Source organism: Dipodomys ordii, unplaced genomic scaffold (genome assembly GCF_000151885.1).
Source record: "Dipodomys ordii isolate 6190 unplaced genomic scaffold, Dord_2.0 Scaffold140, whole genome shotgun sequence".
In the NCBI taxonomy this organism is placed as follows: domain Eukaryota; kingdom Metazoa; phylum Chordata; class Mammalia; order Rodentia; family Heteromyidae; genus Dipodomys; species Dipodomys ordii.
Genome location: NW_012267356.1, coordinates 3909643 through 3930876, shown reverse-complemented (window position 1 = coordinate 3930876; position 21234 = coordinate 3909643). Strand labels below are relative to the sequence as shown.

The window sequence follows — 21234 nt, the reverse complement described above, 5'->3', positions numbered from 1 at the left end:
AGACATAGTCTAGCTTTGTTGTTGTTGTTATTTTTGTTCTTTTCTCAGAAGAATTGGAAAGAAGTTGGTAAGAGAGGGAGGTGAAAGTTCATTCTTTGATTCAGGCCCTAAATAGCAAACTTCAGCCTGGGGCACATTTTTCATGGTCAAATTAAAAACCTCTGAGAATAGGAGTTTATCATGAAAATGCTGACAGATCCTTACCTAGAGAAGGGCTAGGGGCAACACAATAATATTAAGAAAGCTCTCCCTTGGCAAAATTGCTCTTCAACACAGGGGAGAGAGTTGTCTAACAGATGCCTTTGGCCAGCAAACAACTGTGATTTAATGTTCTTGAGCCCTGATAGTAGCTCTATGACCCTCTAAGTCAATTTTTCTTTTCTTTTCTTTTTAAAATTCCAACTGAAATATGCCTCAAAGGGTAAGGGATTGCAATTTCAGCCTTCATTCATGGATATATTGCTTTCTTTCAACAATATCTGATGGGCCTGTTAACCACCTCCCATGTGGGTGGCTAAGGAAGATGTGGTAAAGTTTCATTGAATACAAAACACCAAGTATTTTCAGTAGTTTATTCACATTTTTTTCTCTGCTTATTTTTAATATGCACCACGTGTAAGTTAGATGAGGGCTATGGTTAAAAACATTTTCAATGACTGAAATCTTACGTTTCCTTCTAATGATCTGGAGCAAATTACATACCCATTGATTATGATGAATAAAATGATTTCTGCTACAATGTTGAGAAAAAAATGTGTTCATTAATATGAACAGTTCTCACCTACAGAGATGATTTATACGATGTAAGTAATGAAGCTTCTTCCTTAACTAGTCTACTATCAAACTGAAAAGATGAATCTTAAAATTCCCTTGAAAATACCATATGGTTTGTCCTAAGTCAGTAAAGGAAAGACAATCCCATCACCAGCCCACCACCATAAGAGCTATATTAAATACCTGAAAAAAATATGAAAACACTTGTGGCAATGATTAAATTGATAATTACAGAGATACACTGCCATCATGGTAACATATTTGTTCTATGATAAATGAAATAAAAATAAGACCAATTTGGTTATAGAAATCCTTTAAAGAACACCACCACTTAATTATTTCAAACTTGAACTGTCCCAAGAATGTTGAAGAAAAAAAAAATCAGAAAGCACTGGCTAAAAGCAAAGCAATCTGGCTACACCAACATCATCAGCATGCCTTGTGCTTGTATGTTAACCCTCTGAGTACATCTCTGACATTCAAGATCTCGGTAGCTGGATGCTGGAAAACATTGCATTCCATCTGATTACTCAATATTTCTACTTGACAGGTCACATTCCACTGTTTATTCAGCATAGATCACTCAAATTCTACAGCTTTGTGCTGGCAGTCTCATGCTTAATGGGTCCTGCATTCTTCTGAGCTGCTACTGCATAGTGTGCTGAGAAACACTGTTGAGTTCCCTTAGGTGTCCCTGGAAAAAGGCCTGAGCTATGCAATTTAGGTCTTGTACACTGGATACTTGAGCAACACATATAATGTCCAAGAATAAAGTTGTCATTCAGAGAAAGGAAGGAAAATGTCAATCTACTATAAGCGGGTCTCTACTTATATAAAGAATCTCCATAAGATTTTTTTTTATAGTTACGTTTGTATAGAGTTGAAGCTAAACTGTATAGCTACTCCTTAACCTTAAGAATGGTGCTTTGCTTTTGAGCTCCAGAGAAAGTAATAATTTCCAGTTAACTCAGTGTCTTTCACTACCATGGAACTCATCTCCCTTCCCCACAAAGAAAAACACCCAGTTTAATTTGCTGATTTATGCTACTTTGTGATTTTTTTTTTCCTTTTTGCCAGCCTTGGGGCTTGAACTCTAGGCCTGGGTGTTGTCCCTGAGCTTCTTTTGCTCAAGGTGAACACTGTACCACTCGAGCCACAGCACTACTTCTGGCTTTTTTTTGAGTAGTTTATTGTAGATAAGAGTCTCATGGACTTTCCTGCCCAGGCTGGCTTTGAACAGTGATCCTCAGATCTCAGTTTCCTGAGTAGCTAAACTGATTTTTATGTGTTACCATTTTTGGATCCCTAAGTTGGGAGGGCGAAATCCCTAAATAATTGTTTTATTTTAATGTGGAAGAGCAGACAATTTGGAAGTCTGTGTTGCAAAAGTAATGAATGATAGGTTATGATTTTAAAAGTCTACATGAATATAGGACCTAGATTAAGGTTTGAAGTCCAATGTGAGTTGGAAAAGAAAGATCTGACTTGAGAAAAGCTGTTCAAGACTCTTGGATATTAAAATACATGAAAAATTGAAGAAAAAATGAGTTACTGTTTCACCATTCAGGCACAAATTCCATGAGATATCAATTACTGTTGTCTCTCGTATTACAAAGCGAGGAAACCTTAGGAGGCCATTTGAGTTAGACCCCCTGTATACTTTCTGAGCACTGCCATAATAAACAGGAAGCAGCAGCCCCACATTCTGAAATCTGATACACTCTACAAGAAACTCAAGCCTGGAGACACAGGCCTAGAGAGGCAATTTTGATAACAGGAGTGAAAATATGGGCCTTGGACAGAATTTGTCCCAGAGACAGAAAAACAGTATGTCTTTCTGGACAGCTAAAGACACTAAAGACAGTGACATTATATATATTCTCATCTTCTGGGGTGTCTTCCAGGTGTTTTATTCTGTTCTTCCTGGGAGACTACAACCTAAAGGTGCTGGCAGAATTGGTTTTATCTCTTTAAATTCCTTTTTAGAACATTCTAGATTGTGTTCTCATTGTGATTTCCCCTCAATCACCTTACAAAGCCCTTGTCTCTTGCCTCCTTTTTGCCCCAGCTCTCCACTGAATGGACCTCATACTCTGCAAGGGTTTCACACTGATGGTTGCGGTATCACGAATAAAAAGGTAGGTGAAAAAAAATAAATAAAAAGCACAGAAGTATGTTCCCTCTTTCTGTTTGAAATTCCAGCCCTCCACAGCACCTGGTGATGTATTGCTCTTTCCCACTGCTTGTGTCTGTCCTGTCCATGTCTGATCATGAGCAGACAGACCTTTGCTCCCCAGGTAGGAGACAAACTGTGATAGGTCCGCACCAGTACTAGCAGCAGCAGTAGATGTAAAAAGCAGCATTTCTGGGGCGACCTGGAGACAATTCCGGGGGGGTGGGGGCACTGTCCATTTCTTGGGTTAGGCTGCCAGAAACACAATTCCCTCCATTCCAGATGGAGAGCTCTATTATACAGAAGTCCTTTATACTTCTAAAGCAAAAATTCCCTTTCTTTATAGGATCTGTGTTCTAGGAAACAGGGTTGAATATATGCTGGAGTTATAAACCTATCTCATGTTCTAAACTCACAGCAAAGGATAAGCAAGAGAAAAATTCTAGATACCCTTCTTATCTAGACATTTTGGTATCTTCATAACACCCCTTGATCTGCAGTAAAATTTAGAAATAGTGCTTGAAAAACTCCCCAGCAAGGAAGAGTTTACCATAAAATTCTATGTACTCAGAGGGTTCACATGCTATATTACATACTGCAGATCCTGGCTTGACTGATGAACACACTTATTCCTTCTGTGTGTGTGTGTGTGTGTGTGGTGTGCGTGTGTGTGTGCGTGTTTTAATGCAAATTGACCTTAACCCTTTGAGGACCAGATAAGCAGCAAATGACCATCTTCCCAAAATACCACATGCCATGTCTATCGGTAGGAAATCGCTACAAAGGTACCCCAAAACACATTTCTTGTTCTGCCGTTCCGGCATTGAGGGCTAGAGAGATCAGATGAAACTGTTTTTACAGAAAAAAAATTTTTTTTGGGGGGGGAGGGGTTGAAAAAAAAAATCTCAGAGTCTCAAAGGGTTAAGCCAGGACTTTGAGTAAAAGGATCTCATTAAAAGGGTGAGTTGGGGGAGCGAACAGTCTCGGAGGAGCTGGGGGAGTAGTCTTCAGATTCCGAGTTGAGTTCCGGAGGGGCTGGTTGGGCCTTGAACCGGTTTCTCACATCCTGGTTGCGTCTTCGTCGGAAAACCTGCCTCTCCTTATCAAGAGCGGTGGTCTAGCAGGGGCATAAAATGAGAAAGAGGACAATTAGGCCGAGGGAAATGGCACGAGATTCTTTCTAGTACTTTATGAGAGAAGAAAAAAAAATAATAAGCTTGGTCAAGTTAACCTCCCCATTATGGCTCACTCTGGTTCACAATTAACCACTCTTGGGAAGTTCCTATACTCCGAAAGAAAGCTCTTAATGGGGAACTGGTCAAGAAGCCCTTAGGTACAGGCAGGATGGATGATGTCACACTTTGGGACTCTACCCAGACTTCTGCCACCTCCACATCTATTACCCTTGCTGGCTCCCAGCCTAGCCAGAGCCCCTCCTTTGGTACATGGGAGCCAAAGACGTTTGGCAGTGATATGTAGTAATGCTTCACAGGCCACAGTGGTCAACACTTGACGCAGAGCCGCTGAATAATAAAGGTGAAAGGCGGTGATGTTGTAAGACACTGAAACAGAGCCACAAGCTCACCCTATCTTTAGCATCTCTTCCTTCTAAATGATCTTATCAATTGGTGAGGGAGGGTGGCTGAACCTCTGGGGAGGTTCGGTTTAATTTGAATGAAACCAGTGCCTGAAATCAAACCCCAAGTTTTGAATGCAATGAACCCAAATTGAGACTGTCCAATGCATTTCACTTTGCAAGGTTCATTTTTGTCAGTCTGTGGCAGTGTATGGAACTGAGATATTCTTTTGGTGAGTAATATTATTTTCAATCTCTGTGCCTCATTTTCCTGAGGAAACCCAGGATGTGCTATCTGAATACAGTTCTGGAAGTTATTACAACAGCAGAATGGGGACCAGCATGACTTCATCTCGGATTTAATGGGTGTAGGGAGGAATAGGGTCATTACAGCGAAACCTCACACAGACAGCAGAACAGGTACAAAAACCTGAAGAGAAATATAGAACACATATAAAAGTTGAAGGCGTCCTTGTTTGAAAGTCCCTGTTTAAGAGGACGTAGCCTGAAGGTTATTCTGCTTTTAAGAGATTATTTTTCCTGGACTGGGATCTCTGCCGCCATTTTTCCTCTGGAAAATTTACAGTGGGCTTCTTCAAAGAACTGAGATAAATTTATAGCTAGCCTGGTTCTGAGAACAAAGGGAAAACTAAGCCCCTTATACAGTTGCAGTATAGCATTAGAATGCTCTTAGATCTAAAATAGAGCAATCAAAGTTCCAAAATGAAGTAATAAATGGAGCAATAGAGACAGTACGTAGAACCAGCACAATAAATGGCTTCGTTAGGCTGAGCTGTTCTACTTTAAAAACTATCCACACGCTGAATAAGAGCGTTACAAACCAATAAGGGTGATAAACTTCAATAATTCACCTCTAGCTTAGCTAGATTGCTAACACAGTGATTCAATCACTGCTCTGCTGAAATATCTACCTTTGGCTCTTGGCTTGTCGAGTTTTTAAGGACCCTTGTGTAGTGTATATAATTCTTGGTCTTATAGCCATCAGTTTTATGAAATTTTCAGTGTCATAAACCTAAATTCCTAACCTTATTTAAAACATTGTAAAGTTACAACACATGGTATTTTGCTTTCAAAGTAAACTGAAAATGTTCTGTTTGTATGGAATTGAATGTTTGTAGAAAACAGATGTCTATTTAGTCTGACTTACATAAAAAGCATTCTGTAGTTAATCCAAGGGTAATATAAACTCTTCTCCTGGTCATAAAAAGTATGTCTATTTCTACCTTCTTGAGGCAGAATAAAATAACTCATTGGTGTTGGACTGAATTCTATGCAGTGGACACAGACAGTCAGAGGTGAGGAAGAAAAGCACACAGGACTGTGGTCAGAAATTTTGTGCCTGCTCTGTCTGTGGCTGGCTGTGTGAACCATTCATTCTGTTCACTCATCTGTTAAATATGGAGTGAGGGGATCATTCCTTCATCATTTTACAGAGTGCTGTAGGTAAACCTGGACACTGACATGCTGTCTAAATAGCCAAGGCTTCCAGAAATATTAGGTCTTCTGCTATTCCTGTACATTTTGATAGTTTTACTTACAAAGTAACTGCAGATCAGAGGAAAGCAATGCAAAATGAAGCCCTTGTTACAACTTATCTCTGAGCTTGGTTTTGATGGTTAATGCATTCAACGATTCGCTTGTTTAAATTGACATCTACCTTTGGCTCTTGCTGAGGTTTCTGAAGCTATTCATCCATAATAATTCTTGGTTTGTACTTACAATTTTATGATATTTATGATCATTTAATCATTTCTTTCAGGTCACATTGATAAATGTCATAATTCAATTTACAAAGGTGCTATTAGCGTTCATGTTAAGCCTCTGAATGGACAGTCCCATAACCCTCCTTTTCATTTTTATTTCTTCAAATCCTTACAAGGGCAATCATATGCTCTGCCTTGCTTGTCCCTCTATCTAGGACCCCTTGCCCTGCTCCCTGTCTCCAGTTAAAGTTAGTTCTGCCTCTCTACCAGTGTTCCCAGCTAACAGCTTTCTGAATGTTCCCCTTTTTCAATGAACTTCCACACTCCCAAACTTTCTGCTGAATGGTTCTCCTGTGTCCTTATGACACTTGTTTTTGGAAAGACATGTTGGCCATAACCACATGTCATGAAATAAGGGAATAAAGGTAGTTGTTTCTATTGAATTGATCGACTCTTAAAGAGTTGAAAGAGGCGTTATAAAGCTTGTTTGTCCAACTTGGTGTCTCTACAGGCTGGTAACTGAGGTGTGGAGAGACTTTCCTACAGTTACCATGCTAAGAACAGAACTCACTCCTCCTATTTACTCCGAAATCTATTGAAATAGAATAAAATAGAGACCCTGGAGCCAGTATATCACTCCTGTTTTCATCCAATGTGGGTTGGGGAGAGAAATGGACCCAGGCAGAATCAAAGGCTAAAAATCAAGGATGTTCCCACATTACTGGTTAGGAAAAAGAAAAAAAGAAAAAAAACTTTCTTAGGAAAAAAAAGTCAGGATCCACTGAATTCAACTTATTCTGAATTTCAGGGTCTACAAATTCCTAGAGAGAGCTAAGGCTCATGACTGAGATGTAGTCTACTCAGGTAGATATTCTAAATAGTCTCAGAGCGTGCAGCAAATGGCCAATGTTCCCAACTCATTTGCCCCTACAGATGTGTCAGAGGGTGATTCCTCTCCCTGAGCCAGACTCACTACTGTCCCACCTTAGTTCACGTTAGGGGCTTCTTCCTTCTTGGTTCCTATAATAGTCCTGTGTATGTGCCTTGTCTCCCATACGATCAGCCACTTTCCTCACCACCTTGTGGACTCTTTGATCAAGTCCTGGAGTTTTCTCATTGTTCTTTACCATTCATAGCACCTAACAGATACTCTATGAACTCTCTGGCTTTTGAAATATGGGGAAGTCCAGCAGAGGTCACCTGTATCTTGCGGGGGTGTCCAACCTTCAGTACATTCTGCACACCGCTGACAGGTCAATTTGCAGAAGGTCCAATTTATTCAGAATTTCCTCATAAAATCTAATTTCTTGTCCTAGCCCTGGTACTGTACTTGCAATAAAAATTTCCAGTGTCTAGTTCCCGTTGTTACTGAAAATGATTCTTTGACATTAGTAGGCTCATTGTCTTCTTTCAATGGACATTGGGTCTTCTAGGAGAGATGACCTGTTACTCTGCTTACTTAAATGAACTGTATCTTAATTTCCCTTTAGACATCACTCTATTCCCATAGTGAATCCAGTGAAGGTGACCTTCCCATCTTTGGGGCAGGGCCAGGTTGAGGAGCAAGCCTGAGCTGACTGCATTTCTCCATACTCATGACTCACTCAGGATGGGTACAACCTAGTTTGTGGTGGAATGTGTTGGAACTCTTGTTGTGACTTCATCTTTACAATGAATCCCAGTTTTGAGAGGACAATAGGTCTGGAGCTGCTTATTACATCCTGGTACTACATGATGTCAAGACTCAGGGTAGCAGGGTGGAAGAACAGAGAGAAAAACTAAACTTTGACTGAGTAGCTACTCCATTTATCAAGAAGCCATATCTCTTCCACAGACCTTTCTGGTTATGTAACCTAATAAATTTCCATTGGGATTAAGCCAGTTTAGTTTGGGTTTTCTTCACTTGCTATCAAAATAGTCCTAACTGATAGATTGTTGAATATACTTAAATTATTTTTACCTCTATATCTTGATTCAAGCTATTCACCAACCTGAAAGGACCTTTCTTTTCCTCTGCTCAGTCAATTTTATTTATTCTCCAAGACTTGATCACATTTTACTTACTGCATCATACCTTTTTTGTTGTTGTCTTTTTAAAAAAAACAAAACATAATCCCCTCAGGCAAGAATGTATTGGCTGAATTTTGGAGACTTACTTGTATATTGAGCTCTTATCTTTTTTGTACATACTTCTCAAGTGCTGTGTAAATTCCTCTATGGTACAATTTGAAATCTCCATTTATTTCCCAGGATACTTAGCAGACTATGGACACATATTAGGCATGTGTTACATGTGTCTTAATTAATAACGAATTTTAGGGGTCCATTATGTACTTACTGAATAACAATAAGAATAGAACCCAAAGCAACTCTATAACACCAAAGAGTAAGAAGTTAAGAGTATTAAAAATATATTAAAGGATATAAATATATATACATCTATATATTTAAGAATATAATGTATGTTTTCAATATGGTCAAATTCTTCTCTTCTCCTCTCCCCTCCCCCCACCCTAGTACTGGAGCTTGAAATCAGGGCATTACTCTCTTTCTTGGCTTTTTTTTGCTTGATGCCAGCACTCTACCACTTGAGCCATGCCTCCACTTCCAGCTTTTTGCTGCTTAGTTGAAGAGTCTCATGTACTTTTCTGTCTGGGCTGGCTTCAAACTTCAATTCTCAGATCTTGGCTTTCTGAATAGTTAAAATTACAGGTGCGAACCACCAAGGCCTGGCTGATCAAATTCTTTTTTTTTTTTTTTTGGTGGGGCTTGAACTCTGGGCCTGGGCCCTGTCCCTGAGCTCTTCAGCTCAAGGCAAGTGCTCTTCCACTTGAGCCACAGCCCCACTTCTGGTTTTCTGGTGGTTAATTAGAGATAAGAGTTTACGATTTACAAGCATGAGCCACGGGTGCCTGGCTTCAAATTCTTAATGCCAGATAAAATTTAAATTATCTCCTACTCATGCACTTATCCACTCTACAATGTTGATGAGGGTCCAATTTCTTACCACAATAAGCATGGCCCTACACGATAGCTATAGATGTTTATTTATGATGCTAAAATTAACTTGTTCTAAAATTCGTGCAGTTCATCTTTTGCAGTCAAATTATGAACTACTTAGAAGGGAAGAACTCCACAATAAAAATACAACTACCTCTTGTTAGACACTCTTCGAGATATTTTGTCCTTAAACATGTATTGTAGAACTGCGGACCTTTTTCAAAGCATCTGAAGTATCTGAAATGTGCATCACAAATTTAAATTCTTGGCCATTTCTGAATGAACAGAGAGGCAGCTTCACTCTTTGTCAATCACCAAGTGTTCATCCATGTCTTAGAAAAGGGGCTATCTCCTCCTCACTGCCTGTCCTTACAAGGTGAGGATCGCCTGAAGTACAGGCAGGCTTGATGCTTCATTAACACCTAAGACTTAACAGATTTCTTACTGTATTCATTATTTGCTCATGGTTTGTGGCTGGGTTGGAGCCAGTACTTGTGGGAATGCAGTAGAAATCCCAAATGCCTCCTCACTGAAGTTCCCACTTCATTAAGAGCTCCTAAGAGAATCTAAAGGTTGCATTACCACATGCTGGTGCTAATTAGCACGGGTTAGCAAGAAATTTCCTGAGATTCTGGTGGTGACCAATGGTAACCAGATACAAATCTTTAACCAAGTGCCTTCAAAAATGTGCAGGATGCCAAGTTCCACAGTATATAGTGGCTGAGAGCTATAAACTGGCCTGTGGGGTAGGGGGTGGGTGGAGGAGCAGGGAGATGGTCAATGGCACTGAGAGCTGATAAAATAAAATGACATAGAGAAACAGACTAATATAAACCTGTCAGGCACATAAGCAATGCTGTATATCCCCACCTCGAACTACAAGACTATCACAGAACACCTGGCAGCTACTAGAGCAAGTACAAAAATTGAGGAATGGAAAAATAAAGCCAGTTACCCCCAGCACAATTCAGGTGGCTGCATACACTGTGGCTGGAAATATTGGTGATATTAAAATCCATCATGTTTCTGGGTCTGCTTCCACACCAGGCATAAATAAACAAAAGGCAGTGTTTACCTAACCAGGAGATTGATTCCAACAAGAGATATATCTAATGAATTTGGCCTGACTTGACCCTTGTGAAATAATACTGTCCTCCACACTCTGCTCAGATATTCCAAATCCCTTTTTTCCGACACTAGATCGGGAAATCAGCACAAGCACACCCAAACTACCCAGCTGAGGTACCCTATGCAATGGCATAGGCAAAGCATAGCAATGGAGAAGAGAGGTCAGGAATGAATCAAGAACACGAACTGCAGTATTAACTTTGTTTTTGCTTCTTAGAATCATCCTACATCTCTGTAATTCTTAAGAGCCTTAGCTTAATCCCTATGAAAACAGCAGTAGGTAGAAGTCAAGAAAATTAGCTTTCTGTCCTAGCTCAGCTAATTATGTGTCCTCGCGTATGTTTTCTAAATACATTGAGTCCCCATTTCTACTTTCACAGACTGAAGTAGGGTGGGGGGGCAACTAGGCATGCTCCCCAGGGAAACTTTTCACCTATGAAATGCTATGAATATGCTTAATAACATCATCCATCTACCTCAATGGGTGATGTTGTCCCTCTGCAAACAATAGGCCTCGCAGTCTATGGATCAAAAATATTATTTCCACTCTGCAGAAATATAGGCAGGATTCACAAGGGATGTACCTCATTTTATTTGTGAGGCAATGTGTTCTGTCGTGGCAGTAATTATTGGATTTAAGTAACTGCATTTTTCAAAGGCAAACGCTGACTGCTTTCCCTCATTTTTTTTCTTTTTTTTTTGTTTCTTAATTTATTGCTAGCCATCACATACAGTCTTCATTTCATTAATAAAAGAACATTATTGTGCATTTTGCCTTTTAGGCCATCCATTATTCATACTACCTAGGAGACTAAACCAAGTGTGCCTGTGCTGGGGCATTCATCTCAGGAACTCTCTCCTTTGCTTCCCCTCTCTCTGTAGAGACGAAGTTATGATTTGCTTGCCATTTCAGAAATGTTTTGCTTGCTAGTAAAATTAAACTGACAAATCAATGGACATCTCCTTCCCCCTCCTCCTTTTTACTGGGCTTGCTCTCCTGCTTATTATTCTTCTCTTTTGTTTTGCATTTGCATCCTTTTGGAAGTCCTTGCCATGAACTAGAGAGAATCTGAAGACATGGTCTAGATTTGTCCTAGAGAAAAGATGACCATTGAAACAGGAAATGGCCTACATGGGATATAATTGGGTAGCTTTTCAAGCTGCTTTCATGGTGTGACTCTCTTAAGTATTCCTCGTTTTCCTGGGAGACCTGATCTTCTACTTCTGCATCAGCGATCTTAAACATCAGCCTCTCCCCGCTGACCTGGTTCTTAAGGAAATCTCAACTGGTTTAGGTCTGTCATGAGTTTCTGATGGCTTCCCATCACAGGGTTATTATGACCATTAGAGGGGTTTGATTTCAGCCTGTCAGAAAACAAAATTCACATGCTTTACTCTGCTCTGCAACTCCTAATTCCCTGACATCTTGTTTGATTTGTAACATGCTAAGTTGCTAAAGAATTGCCACAGACAAGTGGCACCCCCCCCCAGAAAATCTGCGCAGATTTTGAACTTACCCAGCAGGTGAATCAGGGGTAACTCCTTTCATTGTTTTTTTCAGCTTTTTCTGAAACGCTTACTACTGAGTTTCTAAGAATGGTACATCATCCTAGAATACCGTAATGCAGTTTCAATGTCTAATCTTTTTTAAAGAATTCTAAAGTCTTCAAAGCACCTCTATCTTGAAAATCAAGAGAAGAATCACCCTTGGTTTTCTGGAGAGTTTAAGTGCTCATTCAGCAACTTAAAAAATGTTTGCTGAAGGCTTACTGTGTGCAAAGAATTCTACTAGGTAGTTGATATACAGGTTTTAACAAGCCACATTCCTGTTCTCATGGGGCTTGCATTCTTAGTAAGTGAGACCTCTGAATTTACAAACATTCTCCCTTTAAATAAGGGTTGGGAAGCATTTCCTGAAAAGGGCCAGACAGCTTATATTTTAGGCTTCCGGGCCATATGTCTCAGACACAACTGTTCAAATCTGCCACTGTAAGGCAGAAGTAACTATAGACAATACGTAAATGGAAGTTATGTGGCTCTGTTCCAATAAAACTTTATTTACCAAAACAGGTAATGGAACAGATGTGGCTCCTTAACCATAGTTGGCTTATTCAACTCTACAAAACAACATTCAGAGTTTGGCTACCTGAAGTGAAATTTACTATTATAAACACCTAAGAAAAATATTAGATGTTTGTCTGTAGTTTACCCTGATTAAAGCATGAAAAACGTTCATGCTTCTGCCTTTGTAACAAATGATTCTGATCTTGAGAAAGACCAATTTTCTCAGAAGAATCTGTCTCTTCCAAGAAGTGAGTTTCTTTTTCTTGGATGAGAGGAAAACATGAGTGGGGCTATGGGCTGGGTCTGTGAAGGCTCGAGTGCACACACAGCACATTTAATCCTTTCCACCATTTTAGAAGATGACTATCATTATTCCTTTTTTTAATAGATGGGAAAATGAAAAATCAAAGAGAAGAATGTGACTTTCCCAAGGTCACTCTAAAAGTGGCTTGTGTTTCATATGTATTTGAGAACTGCATAAGTCTAATATGCAGATATTCACACTAATGTATGCCAGTACTTATGATTAAGTTCTTTGAATTCTTTCCTGCACATTTATACCTAAGAAAGTCTGAATCACAACTATGAATATCACTAATAACAGTCCCTAAATGGGACAGGAATGAATATGTAGAAAAGCATTTGGATATTTACTTTTCAATGAAAAACAAAGAAAATAAACTCAAAATAAATATGCTGCCACCATGTAACTTTCAGTCATTAGTAAGTTCTGTGAAGAATCTCAGGTAAACAAACAGTATCACTTCAATTTAACCCATGGAGTAAGAATGCCTTGAGATTCTCTTATTTCTAGTGACAAGAAAACTAACTTTATTAAAAATTAAAAAAAAAGATCTATAAGCTGAGTGTTGGGTGCTATGCCATACTCTACATTTAAAAATCATGAGATGAAGCAGAGGATCCCAAATTCAAGGTCAATTTGGGCTGCATAGCAAAGTTTAGGCTGCCGCAAAGAACAAACAACAACAACAATAACCCATCTATATTGTTGCAGCTTTCCCTTAAGGAGCCTTGGAAGACAAAACAAAAGTAAAACCTCAGCCAGCAAAGCCACCTGTTTGACTTGGGAAAACACAACCCAATGGTTTGTTTTCCCCCCATTTCTTTCAAGCATTCATGTCACTATAAAAGGCATAGAGTTCACTCCACTTTTGAGCTTCCTAGACTGATAACTCACTGGTGAGTACCAAAGTACAACTCCAAGACTACTCCTCAGTGTTTCCAGAGACTTCCCTATGGTTGAAGTTTGAGTGGTTTTGGAAGATTAAATGTATGCTTAAAACAACAACAACAACAATATCAACACTTCGCTCCAAGTCTTTCTGTTACAGAGGGAGCCTCACAAGGAGGTGTGTGTGTGTGTGTGTGTGTGTGTGTGTGTGTGTGTGTGTGTGTGTGTGTGAGACTGGGTGACTAATTCCTGGCTGGAACAGAGGCATCTGCCCTTCCTTCTGGCAGCTTCTGCCACTCAGCAGGGAGCCTGTTCTCACTCAGCAAAGCCAGGCCAAGGCAACTTGCCACGAAGCAACCTGCAACCCAGTGCATTTCAACATGCGGTGTGCATTTGGCTGCTGCTAGCCAAGATTCACCCCAGAGCCCTTGTCCTACCACGCTGAGATTCCTCCCTGTCTTCCGTGGAACAATTCTTTCAAGACCTGAACAGAGCAAGATGCATTTAACCGACCCCATTCCTTTTAACAACCAGCCATGACAGCATTTAATAGCTCTGCGAAGATGGTGCACGGCTGCCACCGCTCTGCCTCATTATTCACTGTTTTAGGATGGTGCTCCAATATGCACATTTTAGACGTGGCATGCCCGGGAAACCTACCATCCTTTTGTCCTTGCTTACTATTTCATCTTAGGGAGCTTTTTTAGCTGAGGTCTCTTTTTGATTCTGGTTTTGCTTAATTGTACTACCCTGTTCTGTGTGCTTGAAATGCAGGATTCTTTGACTATACTACTGGCCACAGGGACCAGCCTCACTGGAGACTAGCCTGTGACAGTGTCCCTTTTGGATAATGACACATCTTCAGGAGGTGAGGGTAATGTAGCAGGATGTAAATAGTTTTTAGCAACTTGCTTCAGGGACCAGCAATGGCTTCATGAGCCCTAGGAGTAGGAAATAGCCCAGGAAGTTTTGTCCCCTGGACTCTGGGTGACAGGAGTAAAGTTTCTTAGATAAGCAGGCTGTAACCTCCCTGCCACCCCCTCGTCCCTTGCTGCATTTTGAGAGCAGCATTCTGTGAAGGACAGAAAGAGGTGAATGGATCACCACCATTTCTCCAAAATGGAGTTGCCACAAATTCAATGAAGAGGATCCTGTTAATTCTAGGAATCCCAAAGAGATGGGTTTTCCAGCTTACGCCCTTATGCAAGCTTGCTTTGCTCAGAGTAGTGAAAACAGCCACAAGCGCTTGTAAACGCCACAATTGGGAGTGGGGATGTTTGCCTGTAATGATTGTTTATGTTGGGAAGTTGGCTGCCACTGTGGTTAGACAAATGCTCCCACTTCATGGAGATAAAAGGCAAGCATTTGCAATTGCTGAGGAGAGTGTGCTCGTTCTGGGGCTAAATGGCATTATAAAACTTCCTAATTAAGCATTGATGGCGATGAGTATTTTAGCATCATTTCTCCCATTTAGCTTTACATACTGGGTGCACTGTTTAGTGCAGCATTAACTATAAACATTGTTGTTACTGCCCTCAGCTGGAAAACAGAGCAGTTCATGTGTGGAAGAAAAAAGAGATGATCTCCCATCTGCTCTTGCCCATTATTCAGGGATGTGTCATTTTGTCTGTTGATGAAAGCCATCACTAGAATTTTAGTTAAATGGCCTTTTTATACTTGGCCACAGGTATCAATTAGTAGATTTACTTGGTAATGCCTACCTACCCTTAATCTTTCCAATTTAGTCATTTAATTCTAGAGGTTTATCCTTTTTTTTGTTTTGTTTTGATGAGATGAATGTCAGAGTGTAATATTTTATTGTACAAATCCACACAACTGTAATTAGACATACTTGATGTGTATTTCTAATTGTATATCAACTTTACACATATATGTCTGGTGAATATGCCTGAGGATAGAAGACATACAATTAAACAAGGCTGGAGTGTGGTATGATTCAATTTATAGGATGTACAAAGCTCAGCCAGGCTAATTAAAGTGGCTAGACTCTGGGGTCAATGTTTAGCCCTGGAGTGAAGTGACTGTCCTAGAAAGGCCTTGGGAAGGGTTTTCTTGGGGGTGCTGAGAATATTTTGAGCTGATATACAAACTGCTAAGAGGGGTGCTTTCAGTCTGTGAAAATCCATTGATGAGATTTGCACGTGTTTGCCTCTATATTATCTTTTTGTAAAACTGTAAAGGATGTGGTGAAGCGTCTTCCATGTTAAGGCAAAAGGTAGAGTCTGCACAAAGGCAAATCCAGATTAATCCACAACCTCCTCCCCAACTCCCTCCCACGCCAAGCAAGGATAAAAAAAATAAAGCCAATTCTTTCTAAGTCCATTCAACTAGTTTACTTAAGTAAATTAGAAGGTGAATGTGCACTTTGATGGGGCATATCAATCCTCAAAATACAAATAATCTTCCCTGAAAAAAATGACTTGGGTGAGTGAGACTTGGGTATTTTTGTGCTTCAAGCAGATTTGAAAATGATCATGACACTGGTATATTTTGAACAGTTGTCAGAGTGAGCCCTTTTGTGCTGGTCTAAATCTTTTTTTTGGGGGGGATATGTCATAATAGAAAAAATAGGCAGACATAATTAAAGGCTAAAATTATATCTAATATATATGCACATGTATCTATATATTTTTCCTTTAAAAAACTTGGTAGTCTAATCCAGGAGACAATGCCTGACAGTGTATCACTGCTGATAGACTTCATCACTTGAGAAAAACAAAGGGCCAAAATTGGTGGAATTTTTCTTAGTAAACATTAAGACAGGGAGCTTTACCTGGAGACCAAGTCAGAGACATTAAGATAGAGAAGAGAAGTTCCCTAGAACTTCTAAGGCTTCAGTTCTCAAACCATCAAAACCCATCCTGTTTGTGGATAGTTTAAAAGGGACATGCACAATGCCCCTGGCAGAAAATGCCAGGACCATTGACTGGAATAGAAAATGATGGGATAGAATTCATAACCTGCTTTGAAAGAAAAACCATCATCACCCATAGACCTTTTTGCTTGAGCAGAAGCCGGCTAAATCATCTGACAGTTTGCAAAATATTGAAAAGTCAATTCATGCAATAGCTCGGACATAGAGGGATTTCTGGGGGTGGGGTAGGGGGAGGTAACAAGAAAACAAAAACAAAACAAAAAGGTGGATACTTGGAAAACACAAGCTCACTGACACACACAATGCATTCTATTAGTCCACTGCACTTGGAGGCGCTTCTACCACTAACGTGTAAATGCATTGTTTCATCCATCTAAGAAGGTCAAGGTTGATGACTTTAAAATGACAGTATATACTTCTATAGAATATATACTACGGTGCTATTGTTCTTCCATTTAGCCAAGGACAGAAGAGCACTGCAAATCATTGTTTGAATTAGCAACACCAGGCAAAATGCTTTGGCATCAGCACGAAATATACTGTCCTTTTAACCGTAAGGAAAATTGATACTGAGCATGTGCAATGGAAAGAAAGCTGGCAAATGTCAGTGTGAATAATGGGTGAAAAAAAGGAATGAGGGGGTGTGGCATCTCAATCAAGATTAAAATGAAACTGATAAAGCAGCATATGGACTGGATAACAAATCAAAAGCATGTTTATCCACTGAAGGAACTGGTTAATGGAGACTGCCAGCACGTTGCCATGGAAACACTGTTGAGCTGCACCATCTCATACCTTATCCAATACATTCCTGGTTGTTGGTAGTAGTCCAAAGACCCTGATCTCTTGATGGTAAACCCGTGGTCCAGCTGAGCAGAGAGAAATGGGGGAACTCAGTGGATCAACATTGTGCTAAAGGATTAAGACTCCAGACCAAGTTTGTTCTACATTAACTCTGTAAGTAATATAGAATGACGATGTCTCTTCTGCAGGGCAACTAGCTAATATGGTAAATCTGCACATTGCAAATACAAAGGCCGGGAACGACACTAATCTTCCCTCATGAATATCTTGGAAGCCTATTCGTTAGACCTAGTCTGTCAAACAGGTTTTTGAATGTACATTTAATAAGGCCCTCTCGATTTCAAAAGATAAAAATATCTCTTCATAGGCTAGAGAATGGAAAATGCTTTCAATCAAATGAAATTCCAAAATCTGCTTTAGCCACCTAAGAGAAAGCAGACTGGACTGGACACCCACCCTCACTCCCCACCTCCCATGATACCCTAGGAGGCTTAAATGCAAGGCTTTCAAAACTATTCAATACAAGGGAGAAAGAATTAAGTTTTAAAAATCCACAAATCACAGCAGTCTGGATTTCTTTCTTTAAGAGCTGGTCCTTAAAAGCAGAGCTATTCTTAAAGATGAATTCTGGTTACACTTCTGAACTAAAGAGGTATCATATAAAGCTATCAGTTAAGTTTCTCGGTGTAACTAAGGATAATAACATGAGATTTTTCACTGTATAGTAAATTGCATATGTGTAATTAAGAGTTTATAATTTAACAAAAGGTAAAATAACTAGAAGGCAGGGTAAGTTCTCAAAGTTGTTCAATCCTTGAATAAGATGTTAACTTTTGGCTACCTGGGGATCGAAGAGTCAATTCTCAAACCTAGAGAATAGTAAGCATGCTGTTTGCCTCTTCCACCTGTTCTGCCCATGTAAGAAGCAACTGGTACACCTTTCTTTAGAAAGAGGCTCATGAGCTCTTTCAAGTGTCGCATCGGTTTGATGCTCTTGACAGTTTCTACTTCTAAATTCACAAAGGCATTTCAAAAACATGGCTGGGCACTAGGCATTTTAACTAAAAGAAAAAAAAAGAAAAGAAAAAGTGCTCAAAGGATTTGGTGTTCTGGTTAGAAACTAGACTATCCTAGTATTCATGGAAAGCAGGGTAAGATTTTTATGTTGTTGAAAAATATATTTTATTTTATTTACAGAAAAAAAATTGAAGCATGCTTGCTCTCAGCAAGCTGGTGAATCAGTCCACAAAGAAGGCTACATAGTAACTGGTTCTCTACCGCCATCTACAGGCCATATGCCATATAACAGGGCATGAGGTATTTTCAGAACTGATTGCCAGTATCACAATTAGATGTACACTGATTAGTATGGATTTGTTCAATTAGACAGAAATGCTCTATTTGCATGAGCAAAATGCAAAAGAAGAACTTTAAAGCATTAGGAAAATTATTGGTTAAAATAATAAACAGCCTTAAATGGGGAAAAATAAATTGGAACTGACATCTTAGTCATCGGTTCTTCATCAAACTGAGCAAATCTAATAAGACCTCCCTCTCTTCCCTCAGCTCTCACAAAGTCCACCGTTAAAATGTCATCTCTAATTCCATTTTATGTCTATAAATTGCATTTTAATAACCTTTTGTTTCCCTTACCCTTCTCCCTGCTTTTTTTTTTTTTTTTTAAATCTCCTAACTACTGGGAAAGCTAGCAGAGGGACAATGGGATCTTTCCAAGAGGCAAAATGTCGCCATTCTATGGACAGTAATGGGCTTTCACTTAATCACACTGCTTGACCCAAGGTCAGAACACCTTTCCTCCTTTCAGAAATTCCCTGTGATCCCCTCACAACCTCCAGCTGGTAAGTATTCTCTTGGCCAACTGGAGGACTGTGTGTAGCCTTCATATGAAGTTATCATTTGTCCTTCCTTTGGTTTTATTAATGTAAGACATGAGAGCAGAGAGAAGGAACAAATGACAATGAGAACAAAAAAAAACCCTGCTATGGTTCAGAACCATACATACATGTTAAACTCTGCTCATGCCATGAATTATACCTATGAATAGACTGTGTTTGTTATAGTTCATTTTCTTTTGTCATTTTAAGGAAAAATGTGTCAGAAATCCTGGTTCTCAGCCTCTGTGATCTGTAGCAGGTAACTTAAGCATGTAACTAAAGAGAAATATACCGGTAAAAACTACTGACGTAACTGTTGATTTCTTGAAGGGAAAAATTACCTGACATTACAATCTAATAGCATTGTGTGTTTGTATATGTGTGTGCTGTTCCTGAGGCTTGAACTCAGGGCTCAGGTGCTGCCCCTAAACATTTGTGCTCAAGGCTAGTGCTCTCCCACTTGAACCACAACTCCACTTCTGGTTTATTGGTGGTTAATTAGAGATAAGAGTCTCACAAATTTTCTTGCTCAGGCTGACTTCAAACCAGATCCTTAGATCTCAGGCTTCTGAGTTGCTAGTACTACAGAAATAAAACACTGGTGGCCTGGCTCACATTTTAATAGCTTTTGAATAGATTATTAAGGGCACGTGTAAATTTAAAAACTCACTCCTATAGTAAAAGGAGTTTAAAATAAAATTCATTATACTAGAAAGTCCAGGAAGAGCATGAATGAGCATGAAAAAATTATGTCTGAAAATTATACCAAAATCAATTTTTCTATACTATCAAATAGAAATGATAGTGTGTTATGCTAATTACAGAACTTTTAATGGTATGAGTCAATATGTGTATAGAATTATGAAACGGTGGAATGGTTTTTATAGAATAGAGCAGTTATAGAATATAGTTTTTTCTACCACTCACCTATATATGCCGTCTCACAACAGAATCTTGTTATTGGGCTGTCACATTTGATTTGGGGATGAATATTATTTAATTCCAGGGCCACTTTCATCTTTTGACAGACCCCTTCTCTAATGTCTAGTGTTTGCACTTTAAGAACAGAATAAAAAAGATTTATGCTATTCTGAAAGTCATAAAGCAGCCAGCCAGACTCATTTCTACTTCCCAGCCCCATTCAGAGACCTGTGGACTCCCTGGGAAGCCTTCTCTTGTGGAAGGTAGGGATGCTTCTGAGAGAAAAGCACGTGGGAGAAAGTGTACAAATGCACATAATATGGCAGGTCAGTTTCTCCTAAAACAGCCTGTGAAATTGAGCTTGATACTCTCTTTCATACTTGAAGTATTAACCAGAATGGTGAATTGTGCTGCAGGGCTGTCTAGGCACTTTTAAAGATCTATTTCTCAAAAATTAATTTGAATCTGAGTTGATAGTTGAACGTTTGTAGTGGATAAGGCACATTAAATAAACATGCAGCCAATGTGTAACTCAGGCCACCTTACACTTCATAGATAATTAATGTGTGCTTTCCATACAAAACAAGTTAGTGACAAACTGAGAAATTTGCTTTCCATACAAGTTAGTGACAAACTGAGAAATTTGCATTCCAAATTGAATTACAAATGGTCCAATCATGAAACTTAGAGGGGGAAAAAGTCAGTAGACTTTTGATCTTCAAATATTAGATGGAGTGTTTTGAGATCCAGTTAGATGAAATTTTAATAAACACTCCAAGGTTAAGTTTCAAAATTTATACAGGTTTAATTCCTCCCCCCTCCCCAATCTGTAGTGCCCATCAGTTGGAAAATCACCCTGAAGTTCCTGTCCCCACTCATGATAGAACTCCCATAATACTGTGAACAAACCATTAGAAAGCAACCAAGGAAATTTAAGCAGACTCAGGAAAATAAAAGACCAGGGTGGGGAAAAAAGGAAAGCAAACACACAATGACACTTTGCGGAGCAGCACTAAAACCTGAGTGGGAACAGAAAAGCCATTCTTTTCATAGACAAGCGTTCTGGCAACCTCTTCCAAAGAAAATT

At 39.4% G+C, this 21234-nt stretch overlaps 1 protein-coding gene across 4 annotated transcripts in view; it reads right to left on the bottom strand.

Moving 5' to 3' along the window:
- Positions 1–3632: 3632 nt before the first annotated feature.
- Positions 3633–21234, bottom strand: part of Dclk1 (doublecortin-like kinase 1) — a 346512-nt gene continuing 328910 nt past the window's right edge. For 2 of the 4 annotated variants that reach the window (XM_013031455.1, XM_013031456.1), the window contains one exon: positions 3633–4064. In XM_013031455.1, the coding sequence (XP_012886909.1) occupies positions 3900–4064 (165 nt within the window). In that variant the 3' untranslated portion in view covers positions 3633–3899. Of the gene's footprint in view, positions 4065–17322; positions 17397–21234 lie in introns of all 4 variants that reach the window. The other 2 variants (XM_013031457.1, XM_013031454.1) reach the window with 2 other exon arrangements.